General features: G+C 43.7%; 1 protein-coding gene across 11 annotated transcripts in view; it reads left to right on the top strand.

Moving 5' to 3' along the window:
• Positions 1 to 22,501, top strand: part of prdm16 (PR domain containing 16) — a 518,186-nt gene that overhangs the window by 459,573 nt on the left and 36,112 nt on the right. For 3 of the 11 annotated variants that reach the window (XM_067970255.1, XM_067970265.1, XM_067970264.1), the window contains 6 exons: positions 1,525 to 1,684; positions 4,626 to 4,779; positions 10,870 to 10,905; positions 12,083 to 13,454; positions 17,173 to 17,196; positions 17,317 to 17,401. In XM_067970255.1, coding sequence (XP_067826356.1) covers positions 1,525 to 1,684; positions 4,626 to 4,779; positions 10,870 to 10,905; positions 12,083 to 13,454; positions 17,173 to 17,196; positions 17,317 to 17,401 — 1,831 coding nt within the window. Of the gene's footprint in view, positions 1 to 1,524; positions 1,685 to 4,625; positions 4,780 to 10,869; positions 10,906 to 12,082; positions 13,455 to 17,172; positions 17,197 to 17,313; positions 17,402 to 22,501 lie in introns of all 11 variants that reach the window. The other 8 variants (XM_067970256.1, XM_067970260.1, XM_067970259.1 and 5 more) reach the window with 8 other exon arrangements.

The following is a 22,501-nucleotide window of genomic DNA, read 5'->3' as shown; positions in this document are numbered from 1 at the left end:
TTGAGCCTGTATCCCTTCGTCCCACGGTCACTCTTTGACTTGAAGTAGTGTTCTAGATTTAACTCTTCAACTCTATTTCATATCTTGCATTTTATTGCCTTGTTGCCCCATTACTTATCAGACAGAGCCCAAGGTTTAGAGTATTTTAATTTATTATAGAGTAGAATCTATGATCAGCTCTGCTCTTGTGCATCCATTCGAAGCTCCTGTACCCAATTTCTCTCTGTGCTATTTTAGCGCAGATGTCAACCCTGAGTTACTCATTCTGGTAACAACAGAGCCAATTGCAATTTCTGTCCTTACTTATGTACTTAAAAACACCTTTGTGCAAATGTAGTACTTTCAAGATTTGTGATGTATGCTAAGTTCTTATCACTTGGTACAATGGAAACACAACTGTTCATTCACTAACTGGGCTGTGCTCTATTAAACCTATGTTAACTATGGTTTATCTGTGCTGTTGGAATTAATTTGAAAAGATTTAGTCCCTCGCTGCTGCAACTTCCAGCAATTTAGCAAGATAAAGCTTTGTTACCCATTCTCTTTCAAGTGGACTTGGGAGAGGGGGGGAGGAGAGGGGGAAGTCGTTTGTAAATGGGTCGTGTTTGTAGAAGCTACAATGTCCTCACAGTCATTTCCTGGAAGGCTGTTTAGCTAAAGTAGTTAATAATGAGAATATATTATTGAAGTGAATGATTTTGCCGTTCGTATATGCAGCCTGCAGCTCACTCGCAAATGGATGGCTCCCAGATTGGAAATCCCGGTCTGTTAACTGCTTATCTGAGTGCTGGGTCAGTAAAACCCCTCCCTATTCTGTAAATATTTGATTCTAACAGTTAAAGCCTGCTCTTTTGTTCTGTGCACTTTATGTTTCCCCCCCCCGCCACCCCCGGTGTTAGACTCTGGCTCGATACATTGTTTTATTCCCCCTGTTTTTTTCCCCTACTCACCCGAAGGCACCAACCTTTGCTGGAGTTCGCTTTCACAGGGAGCCGATAGCCAATATCCCGCTTGGTATTTTGCCCAAGTGACCATTCTTCATATGTGGCCCCCAAGATAGTGAGTGTCAGTAGGATATTCAACTGCAAGTGGCATCACAGCTGCCTGGTACCTTCATTGCAGGTGGCCGCTCTTCACGTGTGAGCCCCAGACAGCAGGGGTCAGCGGGCTAATCAACCATGAGGGGCACTGATGCTGAGTCCAATCCTGTGCTCATCCCACCAGCCACTCAGGCACACGTTCCAGCTGGGACTCTGGAGGATTTATAGCCCAGGGGCACTGAAGCCAACTGTAACACCCCAACTACCTGAGAGCAGCTGAGAGCAGTGAACTCAGCGCTGACCAAAGATCGAACCTGGAACCTTCTGGTCTCTGTACCACAGAAGGTGATGCCGTTACCTGCTGGGATAGCGAGAGAGCTGAAGTGCATTTTCTTTTTTAAGGATCTACAAAAACTGTTGTACGACATGCTAACACTTAGTACTAAGTTAAAGGTTCTCTGTCCCCTCTCTCCTGTCCGTGCAGCCTGGAGCAACACATGATAATTCACAGCGAGGAACGCGAATATAAGTGCGACCAATGTCCGAAGGCCTTCAACTGGAAATCCAATCTGATTCGCCATCAAATGTCACATGACAGCGGCAAACGCTTTGAGTGTGAAAATTGTGATAAGGTAAGGTTGAAGGTAAGAAGAGTCAAACCTTTCATTGTCTTATTGTTTATAATGTTAGTAGTTCTTGCATGGAGACTTTGAGCTAAACTGGTACAATAGAAGCTGGTTAGTGGGGATTCTGACTAATGGGAGTTCTGCTTGTTGGTGTTGAGGTTCATGGGGATACTGGTTAACTGAGCTTCTGACTATTGGGAATGTCACTCTCTATTTTTCTAGCAAGTGGATCGAGATCCACAATGATGGAATTTGTTTAATGGGCAGAATCTGATCAGTGACCCATTTCATCTCCACTGAGTTCTTCCGATCGACTAGACTTCACTTGTACCATATAGCTCAGAACTTGTACCTTGTACTTTGAGCGATTTTGGAAAAACGTGCAATTAAATTCTGGTGAAATCCATTTACACACAACTGGCATTATTGGACAAGGAGATGTAACAGGACAAGGGTTGTACTGTTGCAGAGTGTCTTGAAAGGGACTGATTTATTGCGGGCGTGTCTGCAATGGGACTAACTGTGGCATTGCGGCTTGTGTCTGTAGCAGGGCTGACTGGGCCATGGTGTCAAATTCTGATGTTAACGATTTGCAAACTGGAACACTGCCTGGAACTATCTTGTATGAAAACTGCAGGTGAAATCTGTGCTAATATCATCCTGTTGCAAATTGATGAAGTTAAAACCGATCCCTGTTTTATCCTGTGTAGCCTTTAGTACGATTCAAATATATTTATATAGTTGCTAAACTTAAGGAGTAATGGGTAACTATCGTCCTTAGATCCCAAGTCAAAAAGACCTTGTGCATCATTGTGGGTTTGGGGAGTGGAGAATGGTGCAATGCCAAGGTGAATGAGAAAGAAAAGAATACAAGGGCAAACAAAAGATCGAAAGCCAGTTTGGAATTTAATAAAACAAAGCACTTTCCTTCTGCTGTTTGAGTTTCTACTGACTCAAACAGAAATGTACTCTTATCAGGTGGTGTAGTGAGCAGAGCGTTAGATTGTGTAGTTTTTCTGTTGAGTAAAGGGGAGGAAAAAAGGAGCTCTTTGTTACCTCAGCTGGGACTGCCCACAGTGACTAGTTCAAGTGCCTTTTGACCTTGCACTACTCAGTGAAGGGTCCCAACGCAACACTGCTTCCTTCACACACAAAGAAAGAAAGGACTTGCATTCAGATAGCGCCTCTCACGACCTCAGGACGTCCCAAAGCACTTCGCAGCCAATGAACTACTTTTGAAGTGTAGTCACTGTCGGAACACCGAAGCAGAAACAGGGCTGTGAATCCTGGTTGCTGTGAAGGTTCAGTAATGGCAGAGCTTCTGTACAATTTCAAGGTAAACTGAAATTGGTCCATACTGTTTTTAAACCTAAGTCAACAGTGTGGTGCTCTAATTCTAATTTTTAAAGAATGTTCCAGAAGCTACCAAATTGGTACCAACTCTGATACTGCTCAAGATGCAAGTTTGAAAAAAAGTGTCCCCAGGAAAATACCCATTTTTAACCCCAGTTTCTATTTCCTGTTCTCTTTATGATTCATTGTTGGGATATTAGTCCACAGGTATCAGTACTTTCCCAGGTCAAATGCACACTAAATACAATTTTATATATATATATAGAGAAAGACTTTTCAAAGCCCTTGGGATGCCAGATGCATAACCTTTAATTGTATATATATATACCTATAAAATATTTGTCTACCTATATATTAAAAATATTACACAGGGCATGCACTTCCTGTCCACATACTTCACTTCCTGTTGTCAAGATTTTTGGACACTCTTTTCTGTCAACATTTCCCATTGTAAATTCCTGTCAACAGTTCCCATTCAATTTTGCTATGTCAACTGTCACAGTGCAGTTGCAGGCTCCAGCCACCAGGGGACTCTGTGGAGTAAGTTTCTGAATTCTCTCTCCCAACTCCGTTGCCATCTTATCTTCAGCAACTAACCAAAAGCAACCTCATAGGCAATTTTTTGGTATTTGTAATAATTTTAAATTATGTTTATTTGTGGTTATGTGGTTGCTAGGTAACTCTTACCCTGGAGGCACAGTGGTGTGCTGTCTTATGTGAGATTGAGCATAAGTTCTGTGTAATTTCTAGACTGTTACACAGTGGGAGTTTGGGGACCTCTGTTCCCCCTGGAGTTACCCTTTGTGCATAGACCTTAGCTCTGCAATGCACCATCACTAACTGAAGCCAGGTGTGATAATTACGTGTTATTACTGCCTGATCACAAGGTTAATAAAGCACCAATCATTGCCAATAGAGCCTCCATTGGTTGATAATCGAGAGTCCTCCCACATTTACTGAGATTCCAGTTTCAGATTGATCTATTTAGATTATGTAATCAATTTCCCAGCATGTGCAGCTACGAGCTGCCTTGTTCCATTCTTTAAAAAATGAGACATTCTGGAAAAATTGCTGGCAGCCTGACTCCTGCTGGTCTAGCAGATGCAGAGCATTATTTCAGAGCTGCATAGGTAGTAAATTTTACCAGACACAGGACATCTAGAGAACAGCCGCCTATCCTGCTGAATCAAGGGCCCAAAGTCTGTATCGCCATAAAACATTCAATTACATTGTAACTGGTTTATGCAAAACAAGGTCCCGACTCCTGCTAAACTTTGTACAATTAATCGAGGTACAGATGATGGGGGTGCTCATGGGATCATAGAATCATACAGCACAGAAGAAGGCTATTCGGCCCATCGTTCCTGTCGAGGCCATTCGGCCCGTCGAGCTCTTTGAAAGAGTTCCTCAATTAGTCCACTCCCCTACTCTTTCCCCATAGCTCTGCAAATTTTTCCCCTTCAAGTATTTATCCAATATCGAGGTTCCGCTGCGATAATGATTGTTCTTGTTTAAAAGAGATCTCCGTTACACGGGACCAGGCCTTTGCACAAGTTTCCAATGACTTCCTTTTTTTTTGTTGCTTTCTATCCTTCCTGCATCTCAGGTCTTCACCGACCCAAGCAACCTCCAGCGGCACATCAGGTCTCAGCATGTTGGAGCCCGGGCACACGCTTGCCCCGACTGTGGAAAAACCTTTGCCACCTCGTCTGGACTAAAACAGCACAAGCACATACACAGCAGCATTAAGCCTTTCACCTGTGAGTTATCACATCTATCTTATCTTCATGTGTAATTGCAGGTGTCCTGTTCTGACGTCTAATCACTTTCCCCAGTCTTATGATTGAATAAGTCCAAGTACACAGTACAGTCCTGACATTTCCCTGCTATTTAAAGGTCGATGTTTTTTTCCCTCTGTTAACACTCATGCCAGCTCCATGTTTTTAAATTAGCTCAGCAGTTTCAGAGACCCCCTCGCTCGCTGCCTTGCTCCCTAGCTACCCCTTTAAATCCTTTCAGATTTCGGATTCAACTAAATTGCATCCTTTCATCACCAAAATGTTTTATCTGAGCTTGTGAGAGAATCCTCTCTATCAAACGCCCTTGTAGTTTGGACGATTTCAAAATAATCTGACGGTGAGCAACCTAATTGTAAAATATTCATTCATTCCCCCCAGTTTCTCCCTGAAGAAGTGACTCATTTGAGGTACAGTTCTACAGAGGCTGGCCATATTCACCCAAGTGAGTCTAGACAGTCAGGCCTGGGTTTCCTGCTTCTGCACCCACCAGGCCCTGAATTACTGCCCATGACAGTGAAAAGACCAAAGTATTGGCTATTTGACCAAAGTGGCATTACGGCCATCTCAAATTTACGACTAAAGCTTTAGCTTTCTTTTATGTACTGCCATGTTGACTGGATAGAGATAAAGTCCTTCTTTGAAATGTGAATGGGCTAGTCCCATTCTTGAAAACAAAGTGGCTGCTCAATGTGGACCAATAGGACTTGAATCTGCAGATATACCTCTGGCTGGTGCCAGACAGCCATTACATCAATACCATTATTTACAGGGAGTTGACCTTACATACTCATTTCTCCTCAGATTTCTGCATTCGCCATTACAAATTGGAAATTAAATGTATTTTCTGATAACTGGCCTGTCTGAAGTTTCAAACCCATTAGTGCTTGGAGATAAGATTCTGTGAAAAGGTTTTTATAAGATTTTGCCACATACTTTCAGCTGTGCCAACTTGTTACTCATCGTCTCATTGATAAGTTACTGATTAATTCCAGTGCTCAAAGTGATAATTGTCAGTGATAGGCTGGTATGTAGGGACAGACTGAATGTTTTATGAAGAATTTGCCAACTGGGGCATTTGTATTTGTGTTAATCGCACCCTCCTGGGAGATTGACATCTGGGACCTGGAGCTGTTCTGCAGAGTTGAACTAAATATATGGAAGCTGTCACTTTTCATTTCATCCACGCAGAGCCTGATGTTATTGGCAAGAGCGTGTTTCCTCCCAAGCTCCAAGTCAAGTAGGGAATAAAAGCAGATGTTGACTATTTCTGCAGCAGCAGGAATGTAACACTGTCGATTGGAGATCCTCCTTTTCCTCTTTGTCTTTATATTAGTCCTTGATTTGGCTTTCGCCCCGATGTTCAGTGCCCGTGCTGTCAACTGATTCCCCACCTTCTCCTTCACCAACAAGGGCGGATGGTAAAGACCACCTATATCTCCTTGATGTTCATCTGGGACTGGCAAACAGCTGGTGGGCTTATGTGGGTGGAGCCGTTTGCACTGCCTCCCCCCACCCACCTCCTCCTCTGGCCTTTCCCCATCCCCTTCTGCCCTTTCCTCCTCCTCCTCCAACCAATGTACCGCTACTGTGAAGCCACTTCAGTCAGTTGCCTTACCTGAAAGCCGTCAAAACCCACCATGGACAGGTGAAATTTAAAAACTTGGCTGAGGTTGGGATTCCAATTTAGTTGGGAATCTTTCTCATATCCACCAGAGCTGCTGGATCAGCTGGGAACCTGTTACATGATCCGTTCCCTGCTGAACAACTGGTAGTATAGAACATGACCAGCCAAGCTCTGTTGGTGTGAGACCAGCAGAGCTGCTAGGCCACTTTAGAGACTGATGTGAGACCAGTAGCTGCTGGGTGACTTGGGAAACTGGATGGCCTGGTCTAGCAAATGATGACTATAGCTCTGGGTCACCCCTGATAAATGCTATTGATTATAAATGCCTTAATAACTACAATTCAACTTGGATCACACCCTATTTGCATTAGAAGGTTCAGTCAACTCATTGATACAGCATCATAGTAAAGGTCAGTTGCGTTAGTAATACTCTTGTTCACGGTGTGTGTGTCTTTGCTCTTATTTGTTTTTTTCTGAGTGGCATAGCCATATGTAAGTACAAAGGCCACAAATTAAGCATTTTTCCAGGTAAACTAGTCTTCATCGTGAAGGTTTTCAAACCTTTCTGTGTGGGAGACCTCCTGCGAAATATTGACGCACTCACAGGATCCCCCTGCCAATTCTGACATTATGCCAGGGATCTCCAGTGCACCCATACACATTCCTTGGGACCCCTTCCAAATATTGACACACTCCCAGAGATGCCCTGTTCTAATTTCTAAAAGAAGGTGTCAGCTACTCAAAGGAAACTTCGCTCTCATTGCACAAACCATCTTTGTACTACCACATAGCAACAAATACAGAGAAATAGAAAAATCTGGTGATAATGGGACAGAGATCAGGTAACCTTATGGATCTCCCTTGCAGGTGCCTCAGTTTAAAAACTTGTGCTCAAGCACATTTCATTTTCATGGGGAATAACTGTCGTTCCATTTCATTTTTGGCATTTTTAATCATGTAAGATTAAATTGGACAGAGTATAAATTTCAGGGATTTTTTTTTCTCTTGGGGTAGGTTTCCGCTTTTCTTTCTGTAACTTTAGCTCTTTCTGTGTCTGCCTGGCCTACACTACTGCAGCCAAGAGGGCAGATGTATGGCCTGCTTCGAGACAGGGTTAGCATTACGCTCAGCCAAGAGAGGGCACTGGGGAGTTGGGACATTTTATCACTTTGGGCATCATCAGGCATCCCCAGGTCAGCAATACCATGGGCCAGCTGAAGAATCATGTGCCACCTGCTTTGACCCTACAATGCTCTTTCACCCCCAACCTCTGCATGCTTACCATGTGACAACCCAGCTACCTTTTCAATATTTGACACAGTAAAACAAAGGGGTGTGAAGGATTTACAAAACACTGCAACCTACAGATCATCATCTATTTCATGAGTATCATTGGATTCTTAACTCCAAACACAATGCAATTCAATGCTCTTTTCTTGTTTTGTTTGTGAAATGTATTCTCCAGGTGTTATTAGTCATATTATTTTAGTAGATCATGTTGATATGATTCATGACAAATAATTAAAAGGTTCACTGAATGAGGCCTGAAGTTTTGAAGAATCACTTTAAGAATGGGAGTCGGCGCTGTAATGTACAACTATTGATAAGCTGAGAGGTCACTCAACTGTGTTAGGCTTCACCATCTGGTGTGTCTAACTGAGCCAAGTGGGCAATGCCAGAAATGGATCTGACATTTTGAAGGGCTTCTTGCAGACTAGGGCACCACCACTGAGCTGTGCTTCCGAGTTGAACTGTTGGCAACGGTGAATGGGGTGTGCGTGCACGTGAGAGTTCTGCAGCAGTTGAAGTAATAAAACATCCATCCATCCTGAGTTGCCAGCTAAAAACCTTTTGAGCTCCAACAAGTGACAGTTCCTTTATTAGAAGTGTACCTTTCAAAGGTGTGAGCCCTGTCAAGATATTTTCAGTTTTGTTGTTACTTTGGTGTTGCTAACCTTGCTGTCCATGAACTAATTGGATGACATAGTTAGAAAGACCATCATGCTCCTCACAGACCTATGGGATTGTCCAGTAGGTATTTTATAAGAACAAAGGAGAGCAGCAAATCTGTCAGTGTATGGTTCAGGTTTATAAAGTTTTCAACATTCAGCATATAATGCAGGACATATTGGGGGTGAGATTTATCTTGGGCAGAGTATAAAACGGGCAATAGCACATCGGTAGCCTGCTTTGCACTCCACCCGATTGAAGTAAATGGAAAAGAAAATCACGCAGAGCGTTGCCCATTTTGCACTATCGTCCAAGACTCTTTTCACCACCATTGACCAGATGTGGACCGTGAGGTGTGGAGGTTGACTTCTAGTGGATGTTGAGTTGTACAAATGAATGATCGTGGGAGTCAACTTGTGGGGAAAGTGGGTAGTGATCCTAGGACATTTAAGTGTCATTGTGGAATCCATCTCGAGGTCCATCCATTGAGGTATATCTATCTTATTAAAATTCTTAACATCTGCGTGCATTTCCTATCTGCACAACTTGACTTCCAGTTCTCACATTTTTTGTATTGGCTTTTTCCCATTATAAATAGACATGCCCACATTTATATTGTATTTTCCTTCTGTTATCTTGTCACCCTGGTTCTGCAATTCCACAAATAGCTCAAAATGCTTCCTGAAAGGTTTCTTCGTCCTCCATTTTTCCCTCATAACTAAAATTTCTATTGTCCAAAATAAAGGTTTAAACAAAATAGAAAATTCAAAAGATCACATTTCACAATAACATGATTAAATTTATCCATTGAATTGTCTTTTGTGTCTCTAGTGCTTTTATAAAAGCTTTTGCTTGAAGGCCTCAACCTCTCCCAAAAGCCTGAGCTTGGACTTGATATTTTTGTGCAGAGCTATGACTCCGTGAGCTGACTTTGGCTTGTGTAGTCTCAACTTGAGCAGAGTACCTAATTTCACAGGATGCAACAGTCCTGTTCACTCAGTTGTACTGAGAATAGTTTTCTTTAGCTTCTAGTTATTTCAGTTCAAAAGGTTTTCAAAATTATTTGAAGAAAAGCTAGACAAAATTGAAAATCTTTATTCAGGTAAAATTTACATTGAGTGTATTTTTTAAACAGACAGACTGTGTGTGTGTCTGTGTATGTATGTATTAAAACAAAAACACAGACTATTAATTGCACAATTAGACAATAGAAATATCAGTTACTGAGGGGGAAGAATGGAACATGAAAAAAATTTCAGAAAGCATTTTGAGCTATTTTTGGAAGCCCAGTGGCCAGATTGTGCAACCAGGGTGATGGGATTACATGGGGAAACCCCATTCTACAGCTGAACATATGAATTTATAGTGGGGAAAAGCTGACACAAAAAATGTGGCAAAAATGCCAAACAGGAAGTCAAGTTATGTAAATAGGAAGTGTGTACAAATGTAAGATTATTAATAATATGTATTATATACACATAAACATGACAACCACTTACTTTGCTTAGACATTCCATAGACTTACTTAATTTCTTTCTGCGTTTTTCTAAAACTTTGGGTAACTTCTATGGACAGTGACACTCCAGGTTGTGCATAACAATGAGATTAGTAATCAATTCAAACAAAACTAGTGAATCTTGGTGAGAAAATTGATGGAGGTGCCCAGTGAACCACCGACGGCTATCATTAAGGACATATCACTGAAGTATCCACATGATCAGAGATAGATTGGAATATACAGTATTAAAATTGGATTTGAATTCTGGAATATTCTATACTTAAGTAAAATGGAGGAAGTAGATTATGATAACCAACCCTTTATACATATAAGGAGTCATTTTACAAATCGTTGCTCCAGGTCTGCAGGAGCCATTAATAGGAATTCCCATGCGCACTTCCTAAAATTTTCCTGCAATTAGCGACACTTCGCACTGGGAACGCAAATTCGCTCAATCACCTCTTAACAGGAGTTAAAACCCTGTTTCTGTTTTTAAATATCGTGGCATGGTAGCTTTAGCAGTGGAACATTGGATTGCCATTCAGAGGGCTCCAGTTTAAATCTCAGAGTGAACTATTGTTTGAGCTTGGCAACTCTTTAATGGTTGCATCGCACAAGATGGAGATCTCCATCTTAGGAAGGGAGGGAGGGGCAAAGGGGTGAGAGGAAGAGAGGTTGATCCCAATTGGAACCAGTCCCACTGTGCAGAGGAGCATCCTATAGTTATCTTCGAGAATGGCAAACTCGCAAGAGTCCACAGTCTGGAACATTATAGCCTCTTGGCTAAAGGGTGGGCAATGGCAGTGGTCATCTGATTGGGGAGGGGGGATATAGATTCCAAAGTACTGTGTCCCTACTTCTGCAAGTGCTAACAGCCTGCTGTATCTCACTGTGACAGTACTTAGTGTAAGTTAGTATGAGAGGATTTAGAATTGGTTTGATTATATTATAATTGTATTTATCTGTATGATATTGACAGATAGGAGGCAGGGACAAGCATGGACACAGAGTGATGGTAAGAAACCTTTTTTTGTATAGCTGTTGAAGCGCAGGAGTGTGTTGTCACCCATAACCAGTGTTACCACTAAGTATCTCCCTGCTCACTTCATTTTTAAGCCCCGCTCGTATCCCTTTTTCTGTTTCCTTATTAATGAAGCTGGCCATTTTTCAATTGCCTTCACTAGTGAAAATCAGCGTTTGATTTGGGAAGGTGAGACTGCCATGCTCTTTCCATTTATGTTTTTTGTATGTCTGGTTATAGAGGGATTGAATTTAATCGCTACTTTTAGCACATTGGTTAACTTGCTTTCGTTGGATTCCTCCCTGCGCTATTTTATGCATTTGTTACTGGGGAGAGGCAGGTGCAGTAAAATACACAAAAAAAGCACTCCCCCACCCCTCCAAGCTCCATTTTATGCAATTCATTAAAATAGTGCAGACAGAATTTAACATAAACACATTAACCAGTGCATTAAACAGAGCACACAGGAGAAATTAAATCCCATAGACTTCATTTTACACTTGGTAACTGAAAGGTGATGTGAATGTAAATCTACAAAGGAACATGTCGAGCATATTAGGAGGGACACTGACTGTATTCGTTTTCTTCTTTGCACTGTGGTGTTATCCTGGGATCTGTCCTTTATAAATATGGTGGAGATTCTTTCCAGTTAGCCGAGTTTTATTCTTTTCCTCTTCCTTTCCTTTGGGGTGATCCAGTTGAGTTTTATTGCGTTGCCGAATCGTGCCCAGGACATTCCTGTGCGTTCCAGCTCTCCTTTTCCCTTTATTGGGAATAGCCCAGAAAGTATGAGATTCCATTTTCTTCTAATCACTTTACAATGTTCACGTTCATGCGTGAGTACGTAAATGGGAATGCATTGTTAAAAAAAGTATTCAGGGCCAGCACTTGCGTCCTTTGCTCAGTTGAAGTGATCTGTGATGGCGAGTGACCTTTCAGCTTATCTCCAATTATGGCGGGCGTTTCCTTTGAGGAATTCAATGGCATTTATCACAATTAGCAAGGGGTGTAATCTGTCGAAAGGCATATCCAGGCAAGTGGCTTGGGAAGGCTGCAGTTAACATGACTGTAGTGGCACTCCCTAGGTCCTCCTGTATGCTCATGTGGCCCATGTTGATAGAGTGGTGTATGAAGCATTTCCGCTACATCTCTCCTTTGTATTCAATTGCAGGTGAAGTCTGTCACAAATCATACACCCAGTTCTCCAACCTTTGTCGACATAAACGGATGCATGCCGATTGCCGGACGCAGATAAAGTGCAAAGACTGTGGCCAGATGTTCAGCACAACCTCCTCATTGAACAAGCACCGCAGGTTCTGTGAAGGCAAGAACCATTACAACCCCAGTTCTATGTTCCCTCAAGGCCAGCCACTCACTCCCAGTGCCATGCTGGACAAATCGAAACCCGCATCCACTCTTAACCATACTTCCCTGGGGTTCAACGATTACTTTCCCTCACGCCCACACCCAACAGGATTGCCCTTCTCGCCGACAGCCGCGTTTCCAGCTCTTGCTCCAGGTTTCCCTGGCCTTTTCCCCCATTCCTTGTATCCTAGGCCCACTCTGTTACCAAGCAACGCATTGTTGAAAGGCTGCTTAAATCATGATATCGATGGAAGTGTCCAAAGCCCCATGGGGACGCCCTCTGTATCACAAGCGACTTCTCTGGTGTCAACGTTCAATGACAGAGTTGCCCCTTTAGAAGAAAAATCCGAAAATTGCTATGCCGAGATAAACAAAGTAAAAAACAGTGACTTATCAGAAGGTAGTGACTTTGAAGATATCAACACAACGAGTGGAACTGACCTGGACACAACCACGGGCACAGGGTCTGATTTGGACAGTGATGTGGAGAGTGATCGAGATAAAAAGAAGGAAAAGGCCAATCTCACGGTCAAACCAACCGACAAGGTCACTTCAGTCTCCACCAATTCTAGCAGTGAAATTAATGAGCGAACGTATCTTCTTCCATCCCAACATTCCTTCTTTCCTCCTCCAGATGAGCAGAACCTTCCGACCAGCGCTGCTAATGATTCCATTAAGGCGATTGCTTCGATCGCGGAGAAGTACTTTGGCACTGGGTTTATGGGAATGCAAGAGAAGAAAATGGGATCGCTTCCATACCACTCAATGTTTCCATTCCAACTCCTCCCGAACTTCCCACATTCCATGTACCCTTTCACGGACCGAAACCTCAATCCCAATCTGCTGGTGAAAAACGAGCCAAAATCGCCCAGGGAGCACCAGAAACGTGGGTGTGCGAGCTCGGAGTCTCCCTTCGATCTCACCACGAAACGGAAGGAAGCGAAACCCATCCCAACGTCCAAGCTCATGGTGTCTACACTTTCCGGGGAGGAGCAGCCGCTTGACCTCAGCATAAGCAGCCGTAGCCGGGTCAGTCAGAACGGCCCGGGTGAGCCCAGAAAGAACCACGTGTTTGGTGACCGCAAGATGATGGCCAATGACGAGCTCCCCAAGATGCCGCACCAGCAACCCTTTCATTATGCAAAGCCATCACCCTTTTTCATGGATCCCATCTACAGGTATTCGTAGATCCTACAGTACACATTAACCCTTCCTTCCAAGGACATCAGCAATGTTTCAGCCTCAACTATTTCTTTTTATTTAATATGTTTGTGCAGATTTTATCTTTAGTTCTACCTCATTTTTAAGGCTGAGCGCAGCCTTTTTAACCTTCAATTTCCTCCCTTCCTCTTCTGAAGCTGGGATAGAGTTTCACAGCTGCCCGCAGCACCCCCCCCACCCCCCCGCAACACAACCTCTTGCTGAGATGTGAGCTGAGGAGGGATGTCCATACATTGGTAGGGGGTGGGCAGGGAGGACAGCATTATGCTCTCCACAATTGCACAGCCTGCCTCCCCTCACTGCAAAAGCTCAGACGTTAGTAACGGCCACTTGGGCAAGGTACTGGACGGCCTCCGTTGCCCATGGGACCTACACCCAAGTGACTCGCCGGCCATCAGGACAGGAAGGGAGGGGAGAAAACTAGAGTGAAAAATTAGAAAGAATGTGTGCCGTCCATCTCTGCAGTTGGGGTTTCCTGTTCAGGTGTCAGGCGCTGCATTCCATTCCATTCCAACTCCTCCCGAACTTCCCACATTCCATGTACCCTTTCACGGACCGAAACCTCAATCCCAATCTGCTGGTCAAAAACGAGCCAAAGTCGCCCAGGGAGCACCAGAAACGTGGGTGTGCGAGCTCGGAGTCTCCCTTCGATCTCACCACAAAACGGAAGGAAGCTAAACCCATCCCAGCGTCCAAGCTCATGTGAAGTGTCACATTTGGACCAGGAACAGGCACTGTGCAAGGGAGGGGACACATTATGAGGGAAGTGAGTGTTTTTTCTTTGCATAATTTATCAGCAACAAACCCAAAGCTCTGCCAGGTCTGTGTCAGATAGCATGGCATCAAATGAACTGACTTCTAGTCCTGAATAATGTCTACTTTGTATTTATAAATGCAGTAACCTCCGTCTATCTTATATGAGCGTGTGTGTACGTATAGTCGGAGGATACGCTATTTTCTAACAATAGGGATATCATCAACAAAGTGTGACAGGGAAGATGTTATGGGGAGTAAGTGTGATGTTTACAAAAAATGTGCACACCAGACGTCAAACTTTGCTACAGATGAGAAACAGTCTTTTAAACAAAAATAGAGAAAGCCAATCATTACATGATAGGATTTTTCTGACCTTAGGGCAGAGCCAGGAACTGACAACCAGTTTACAGTCTCAAAAGAAATAGTCAATTGACCTCAGGGCCAATACACAGCGATTTAATACTCGTGGCCCTGAAGGGACACAGATCAACCTTAGCAGCAGAATACTACATTGTGCATTACACGGTATAATATTCCTGACCTAATAAGACTCTCATCCTTCAACTTACCATGAGCAATGCCGCAGGAAATCTGCGAGTATAACAAATAATACAAGAGGACAACCAGCCAATTTCAGGCAGAACAATGATACTGGACAGTCCAGGGCAGGAATAAGCTACCCAAGCTTCTTTCTCTTGGTTTAAGGCCATTTGGGCCCTTCTGTCAGGTTGGAGCCGAGTAATACACAGACATTGAAGATCCTCTGCAGTTCTTGTTCGATTCTTCATTGCATCAAGGATTCTTGGCTGTTCAACGCTGGGGACGCTGAGTTGCAAAGTTATGTTTCCCTTAATAGTATAGGGTGTTTGTGTATGTGTGTGTTTTTGTGTGTTTGTGTATATGGGTTTGTGGGTGTGTTTGTTTGTTGGTGTGTATGTTTGTGTGTCTGGGTTTGTTTGTGTGTTTGTGTGTCTGTGTTTGTGTTTGTGTGTGTGTCTTTGTTTGTGTGTAGGTGTGTTTGTTTGTGTTTGTGTGTGTTTGTTTTTGTGTGTTTGTATGTCTGTGTGGGTGTGTTTGTTTGTGTGTGTGGGTGTGCGCTTCTGTGTCTGTGTGGGTGTGTTTGTTTGTGTGTCTGTGTGTGTTTCTTTGTGTGTGTTTGTGTGTCTGTGTGTGCTTGTGTGTCTGTGTGGGTGTGTTTCTTTATGTTTGTGTGTCTGTGTGTGTATGTTTGTGTGTCTGTGTGTGTTTGTTTGTGTCTGTGTGTGTTTGTTTGTGTGTCTGTATGTGTTTGTTTGTGTCTGTGTGTGTGTGTGTATGTTTGTGTGTCTGTGTGTGTTTGTTTGTTTGTGTCTGTGTGTGTTTGTTTGTGTGTCTGTATGTGTTTGTTTGTGTCTGTGTGTGTTTGTTTGTGTGTCTGTGTGTGTTTGTTTGTGTCTGTGTGTGTTTGTTTGTGTGTCTGTATGTGTTTGTTTGTGTCTGTGTGTGTCTGTATGTGTTTGTTTGTGTCTGTGTGTGTGTGTGTGTGTGTGAGTGTACATGCACACATGTCTACATCAGGTTGTGTTGCACTTCAACAGCCAATAACATTGTTCACACCGTTTGGTTAAAGTACAGGAGGGCTCCCAGCACCCCTTAAGAAGGCTGTTAGATCATTCCTGGTAACGGAAATGTGTGACTGTGATCATTTCACGAAACATAGTTTGTTCAAGAAAAGAAGAAAAGAATTGGGTTTACACAGGCACCAGCACTGGATCCCATGCCTTGCCAGCCTCCGGCAGGGAAGTGGGGGAGAATGAGGCACATTAACGGTTGATTGATGAACTGCATTGATATAATCTTTGGGCTGGAAAACATTATTACTGAATTATGATAAAACTGATTTCACTTCTGGAAGCAGTTATAAGTTAGATGACATTCAAAATACCCCAATAAATGAACAGGAGAACAGTGTAGGGGTCTGCTCCTTTAAGTTTAAGTGGAGCTTTTGAATATTTCAATTGCTTAATAATTCTTTCCTCTACTGAGGCACACGGATCGCAAAGGTCTCCGATTCAATACCTCGTCTGTGCTGAGTTAGTTGATCTCAGCCAGGGCAGGGGGTTGGATCACTGCAATTAACATCAACATCCCTAGGCGAGGGAGGGGAAAAACAGAGGGCCAGCTCCTGATCACTATCCAGTGACCCATGATGGGAAGTGAGTGTTTGATGACAGGACTGGGCTTGGTAGCAATGCCTTCCAGAGTCAAATAGCCCAATCTTCCACTCACCATCAAGAGTCAAATATGAAGAATGGCTACCTGGGTGAGATACTAAAGGGCTGTTGAAAAATCTGTACCGAAACAAGTGCCAGTGCCCCCAGGAGAAGGGAAAATCATGGAGAAGGAGGGTTCGGGCATCGTTTCTTGTGTGATAGTGTAGTTACAGTGGTGAACTAGTAATCAAGAAGTCATGAGTTCAAATCCCACCGTGGCAAGTTGGGATATTGAATTCAATAATTCTGGTCATTTGAGGGCTGGCACCAGCTAAAAGCTGCTGCATTGTTGTAAAAAAACCAATTGGTTCATTACCCAGTCTGGCTTACATGTGAATCCAGTCCCTTGGTTGACTCTTAATGACCTCAGAGCAACTAAGAATGGGCAGCAAATACTGCCTTGCCAGTGTTGCCCACATCCCAAGAACAAATAATCACACAAGTGTAGGCTCTCTATTCCCAAAAGCTGAGATGCTCTGTCCAAGTGGCGATTGTGAACACTTGCAACCCATGGGACTGAGTAAGTGTAGGCCCAACGGTTCAGCTGCTTGACCTCCTTCAGGTGAAAGCTGTGGGAAAAAGGGGGGGAAATGACTCCTTTCCTACAAGTTACACCCGAAGAGTCCACAGCCAGGATTTCATCCCAACCTTTGCTTTTCTCTTTCAGCTGGAACCACCTGCATTACACAGCGTAAGTGTGCATCTTTCCTTAAGACAACATTGTTCCAAAGTGGTCCTGAGTGTGAGAGCTAGGACTTTGGTTTGGGAAATGGTGGGCGCCGATTTAATTCTTTACTTCTCGGTCCAGCAGGGTGGAGAAAAGGAAAATGATGGACCCCCTGAACTCACTGAAGGAGAAGTATCTACGTCCAAACCCACTACTATTCCACCCTCAGGTACGTTGAGACAACGTCTAAGTGTTTTTTGTTGTTGAGAAATTTAGGTGCAGCGCCAATCTTCATTGGTACGTTAACATTATCAGGAATGGATCGGTGTAGTAACTGTAATTAACTAATAAATGCAATAGGGAATTCAGGAGAAACTTAATTACCCAGAGAGTGGTTAGAATGTGGAATTCGCGACTACAAGGAGTAGTTGAGGCGAATAGCATCAATACATTTAAGGGGAAGTTAGTTAAGTACATGAGGGAGAAAGGAATAGAAGGATATGCAGATAGGGTGAGATGAAGTAGGGTGGGAAGAGGTTCATGTGGAGCATAAACACCAGCATAGACCAGTTGGGCCAAATGGCCTGTTTCAATGCTGTAAATCCTTTGTAATTCTATGTAATTGGAAAGACTCTGTATGGAAAAGATTTATTTTTCCTAGGTTAAATCAGAAACAGGTATAAAAAAGCAGGGATATTGTTTCATGTTCCACAATCCTTTCCATTGCCCTTGGCATTACATTTTATGTTCATCATTATTATATTATGTTGCGTAATGGCAAAATCATGAAACAGGCTTTCCCCATTGGAACCCCAGATTTCATAAAGTGGGACAAATTTTCACTAAAATTCCCAGCATGACATTGCAATTGATTCCTGAAGCTTATGATGAGTTGCCTGATCTCAGTCAGGGCAGAAGGTTGGGCTTCTACCATTGACCTCAGCACCCATGGGCCAGAGAGAGGAAAATAACCCAAGGTCCCTGCTACTAATGGTGAACTAGCTGGAACGTTATGTGGGCTTTGGGTGAGGGCAGGTCGACACTCCCCCTCCCTCCCCAAACAGTAACTCAGCAAGAAACAGTTCTTCCATGAGCAGAACCTTGCTAAAAATAAAAGGAATTCCCCAATGACAACTTCAGGATTCTCATTAGAAATGTGGCATTGAAAAACACTTTACAGCCCAGAAGGAGCCATTTGGCCCCTTATGTTTGTGCTAACTCTTTGCTAGAGCAATCTGAAACTAATTCACACTGCCCTACTCTCTTCCCAGGGCCCTTTATCTTGCTCTGCTTGGAATGTGTATCTACTCTTCCCTTAAAAGATATCATGGTCTCTGCCTCAACTATTCCCTGTGGCAAAGCATTCCACGCTCCAATAACCGATTGCGTGGAGTTATTCCTTCTAACCTCTCTCCTCACTCTCTTAGTGACCATTTTAAATTGATGACCCCTCATCACTAACTCCTCAAGCAGAGCAAATACTCTTTCCCTATTCAAAACCCTTCATAATTTAAAAAAAACTCTGGTTAAATCTCTTGGCCTTCTCTGACTCAGTGGAAATAGTTTGAGATTCTCAAGTCTCTCCTCATAGAACTATAGTTTCCCATCTGTGGAATGGTTTGGATTATTTTTGTTTTAATTTATTTGGTTTTTAAATCAGTTGGATTGTGTAGCTTTTGTGTATATGTGGAAGAGTTCAGGCAATGCGATAAAAGTGAGGGAGTCTACAGCTTTAAGTCAATTCCTATTTCTATGCCAATTGCATTCTGTTTTCTTACATGGAGGAAATGATCATCTTTCAGTGAGACCTCCTGATTTCAGTTGCCACTTTGAATGGCCTCTTTCATTTTAACACGCAGCATATATATATATATTTTTTTTCTTTTCCCAGCTCCAATAAATAACACGGAGGAGCTTTTTTGTAAAGAGGGAGTGAGAGACCAGGTTTCACAGCTAAACTTAGTCCGCTCATTGTTCTGCCTCCCAGTCTGTCGCTTTAATAACTTCCCTCGATTTTAGTGGAGGGCCCGGCTGACAGAGGTGGCCTGTCTGGCAGGAATATCCTGTGTTTGTGTGGCTTAGAATGGAGTGCACACAGGGAGTGATCAGATACGGGCACAGGCGAGAGAGGCAGGGCCCACGGCAATTGTGAGAAAGGGGCAGCCGGGGAAAGAGGTAAACAGCTGTGAGCCGCCTCCATTGTGATCCGAGTCTGACAGGAGTGAAATAGATGTGGAAAATCACCGAGTGCAATTTTCTCTCCCTCTTTGCTTTCTCCTGTTTGTTATCTCTCTTGCAAGCTGCCCCAGGATGTCAATTTGGCGCAAACGGTTAGCGTTAGGATATGTGGTCTGTCACCCAAACATGCAGTTGGTAGTAAGGCACCTTTGCTCTCATTTAAAAATTCTCAAACCCTGTATTCAAATCCCTCCATGGCCTCGCCCCTCCCTATCTCTGTAACATTCTCCAGCCCTACAACCCTCCCAGATCGCTGCGCTCCTCCAATTCTTGCCTCTTGCACATCCGCGATTTTCATTGCTCCATTGTTGGCGGCTGTGCCTTCAGCTGTCTAGGCCCTAAGCTCTGGAATTCGCTCCCTAAACCTCTCCACCTCTCTACCCCTCTCTCCTCCTTTAACACACTCCTTAAAACCTACCTCTTTGACCAAGTTTTGGGTCACCTGTCCTGATATCTCCTTATGTGCCTCGGGGTCAAATATTCTCTGAAAACACACCTGTGAAGTGCCTTGGGATGTTTTAGTATGTCAAAGATTCTTTAAAAATGCAAGTTGTTTTTTAACAGGCAAACGTACCTCAGCGTATTGCTGAGCCATACAGACCAGCAAGGTGTCAGATTCAATTCCCAGTTGGTGCTGAGTCAGCTGATCTCAGCAGTGGGGGGCACTGCAATTGTTCTTCACACCCCTGAGCTAGAGAGAGGAGAAAATCTGCTTGGGTTCCTGCTCCTGATCTTTTAATTATTATCATGGTCATGGAGACAGAAGACATTAGCGTTTGGTCAGTTCTGCCCATCAATCTGTTAGAAACTCATTTAGTGTCATAGAGACACAAGGAGATATTAAAGTCCTGGAGGCGATGCAGAGAAGAGCCACAAGGATGATCCCTAGCATCAGCGTTTAAAGGAGGTGACTGAGAGCGGACATCACCAAGGTACATAATATAGTAAACTGTATAGGAAATGTAGATCCACAAACTGTGAGAGTAGGACAAGTGGCTCGTTCAAGCTGGCAAAAGGCAAGTTTAGGATTGATGGCATGAATTTCTTTACTCAAAGAGTGATCAACACTCGAAATGGACTTCTGGGCAGGTTTTATCTTATTCACTCTTGGAATGTGGGCATCACTGGCAAGGCCGGCATTTATTGCCCATTCCTAGTTGCCCTTGGGAAGGTGGTGGTGAGCTGCCTTCTTGAACCGATGTAGTCCATGTGGTGATGATACTCCCACAATCTTGTTAGGTAGGGAGTTTCGGGATTTTGACCCAGCGACGGTGAAGGGACGGAATTTGGAGGTGAAAGTGTTCCCGTGCACCTGCTGCCCTTGTCCTTCTAGTTGGTGCAGGTCACGGGTTTGGGAGGTGTTGCCGCAGAAGCCTTGGCAAGTTGCTGCAGTGCATCCTGTTGATAGCGCACACCGCAGCCATGGTGCTCCGGTGGTGCAGAGAGTGGGTGTTTAAGCTGGTGGATGGGGTGGCAATCAATCAATCATTGATAAGTGGGAGGGTTGCCCCTATATTTGCCCATGTGCCTATTGACTGTGCACTCTCAGCTGTTTATCTTGCATAAAGCTTGGGATCAACGGAATTTTCAATCATTCTGTTCACACGAGTTCCCCAGTCTGATGACGGCTCTTTTTTAAAAAAAATCTGCCTTTCTACTCAGAATCTCATCTAGTTCTGGAATAATAAGAATCCAATCCATAATTGAAGCCAGAAGCTCAAGCACCTAACTCAGCCCCAAAACCAGATGGCCATTATGCAGCTAACTCCTGACGCTGCAAGTGGGATAACCAAATGATTCCGCCTGTAATCACAGAGATTGTAGGTCCCTCTGTCCCACAGGTGGCTGATCCTTGCGGAATTCAGTATCACTTGCCAAGAGCAGCAGGTCCTTGTGCTTCACAGGAGTTAGAGTATGGCCATAATAGTGGCAGCACCAGGCTGACTCTTCCAGTTTTTAACTCATTATTGCCTGGCCTGCCGAGACTCTTGCCTACGAAAGGGATACTGCCATCTGTGTCGACACTCTCCGGTCGGAGGGTTTGGAAGTGCATCCAGGAAAATTGGTTAACAAGACTGCTGGATAGATGGCACTTTGGTACTTTTTGGAAATAGGGCCATCGATAGAAGCTAGAGGGTTTAGCCTTATCAGGACCTGAAGATAAAACACCACAGAGTGACCCGCTTTTGAAATGGTGTTTTCTCCCTTCCTCTCCTCTCCCGACTCTTGCTGGGGTACAGCCGCCCCGAGGACACCCGCACCCGCATGGCCATTCTTCACTTGTGAGCCGAGAGTCTCAGAGACTATTTGATCGTAGCAGGGAGCGGGGAGTATCACAGACAAGTTCGATCCTCAACCTGTTCCTCACCCGACACGTGCATTTTCCAGTGGGTGAGTGGGAGGGGAGGAGAAGCCAATGGATCAGGAGTAGGAACTAAAAGTGTGACTAAGAGCATGAGGAGGGAGAGAGGGAAGTTAGGGCAAATTTCTTTAGGCAGAGGGTTGTTGGAGCATGGAATACTTTGGTATAGGGGCTGGTTGAGGTAGAGACCATTGCATCTTTTACGGGAAAATTGGATAAATATCTGAAACAGAGGAAGATACGGGACAATGGGAGAAAGCTGAGGATTAGTTTTGGATTGCTTTAGCGAAGAGCCAGCACAGTTACGATGGGCCAAATAGCCTCCTTCTTTGCTGAAAAGGTCTTATGGAACCCTGGCTTGTTTTCCCCTCCATAGCCCAAGGATGCTGAGGGCAAATTGCAGAACCCTGCAAGAGACACACAAACTGAGAACAGCTAACTCAGCGAAGATCAGTGACCAAACCTCGGAGTTTGTTGGTGGAATAATCTTTTATATCCGATCAATTTTCCCTGTGCAATCCATTCTTTATTTGGTCTATTCACAGCTCCCAGTTTAAAATGAAGTAAAGAGCGTGTTATTTTTAGGATTTGTGGTTTCTGGCCCGTAGGGCTCTTCTGGAAGCAAGCACCAGAATTACTGAATTTGTTTTTTTGGAGCAGCAAAGTGTATTTAGTCTTTTTTTTTGTTTCAAATATTTTGCTGGAAAAAATAATAAAACAAAGGAAATA

This window comes from Heptranchias perlo, chromosome 32 (assembly GCF_035084215.1).
Source record: "Heptranchias perlo isolate sHepPer1 chromosome 32, sHepPer1.hap1, whole genome shotgun sequence".
Lineage (NCBI taxonomy): Eukaryota > Metazoa > Chordata > Chondrichthyes > Hexanchiformes > Hexanchidae > Heptranchias > Heptranchias perlo.
The sequence above is the reverse complement of the archived record's forward strand: the minus strand, read 5'-3'. Positions and strand labels throughout refer to the sequence as shown.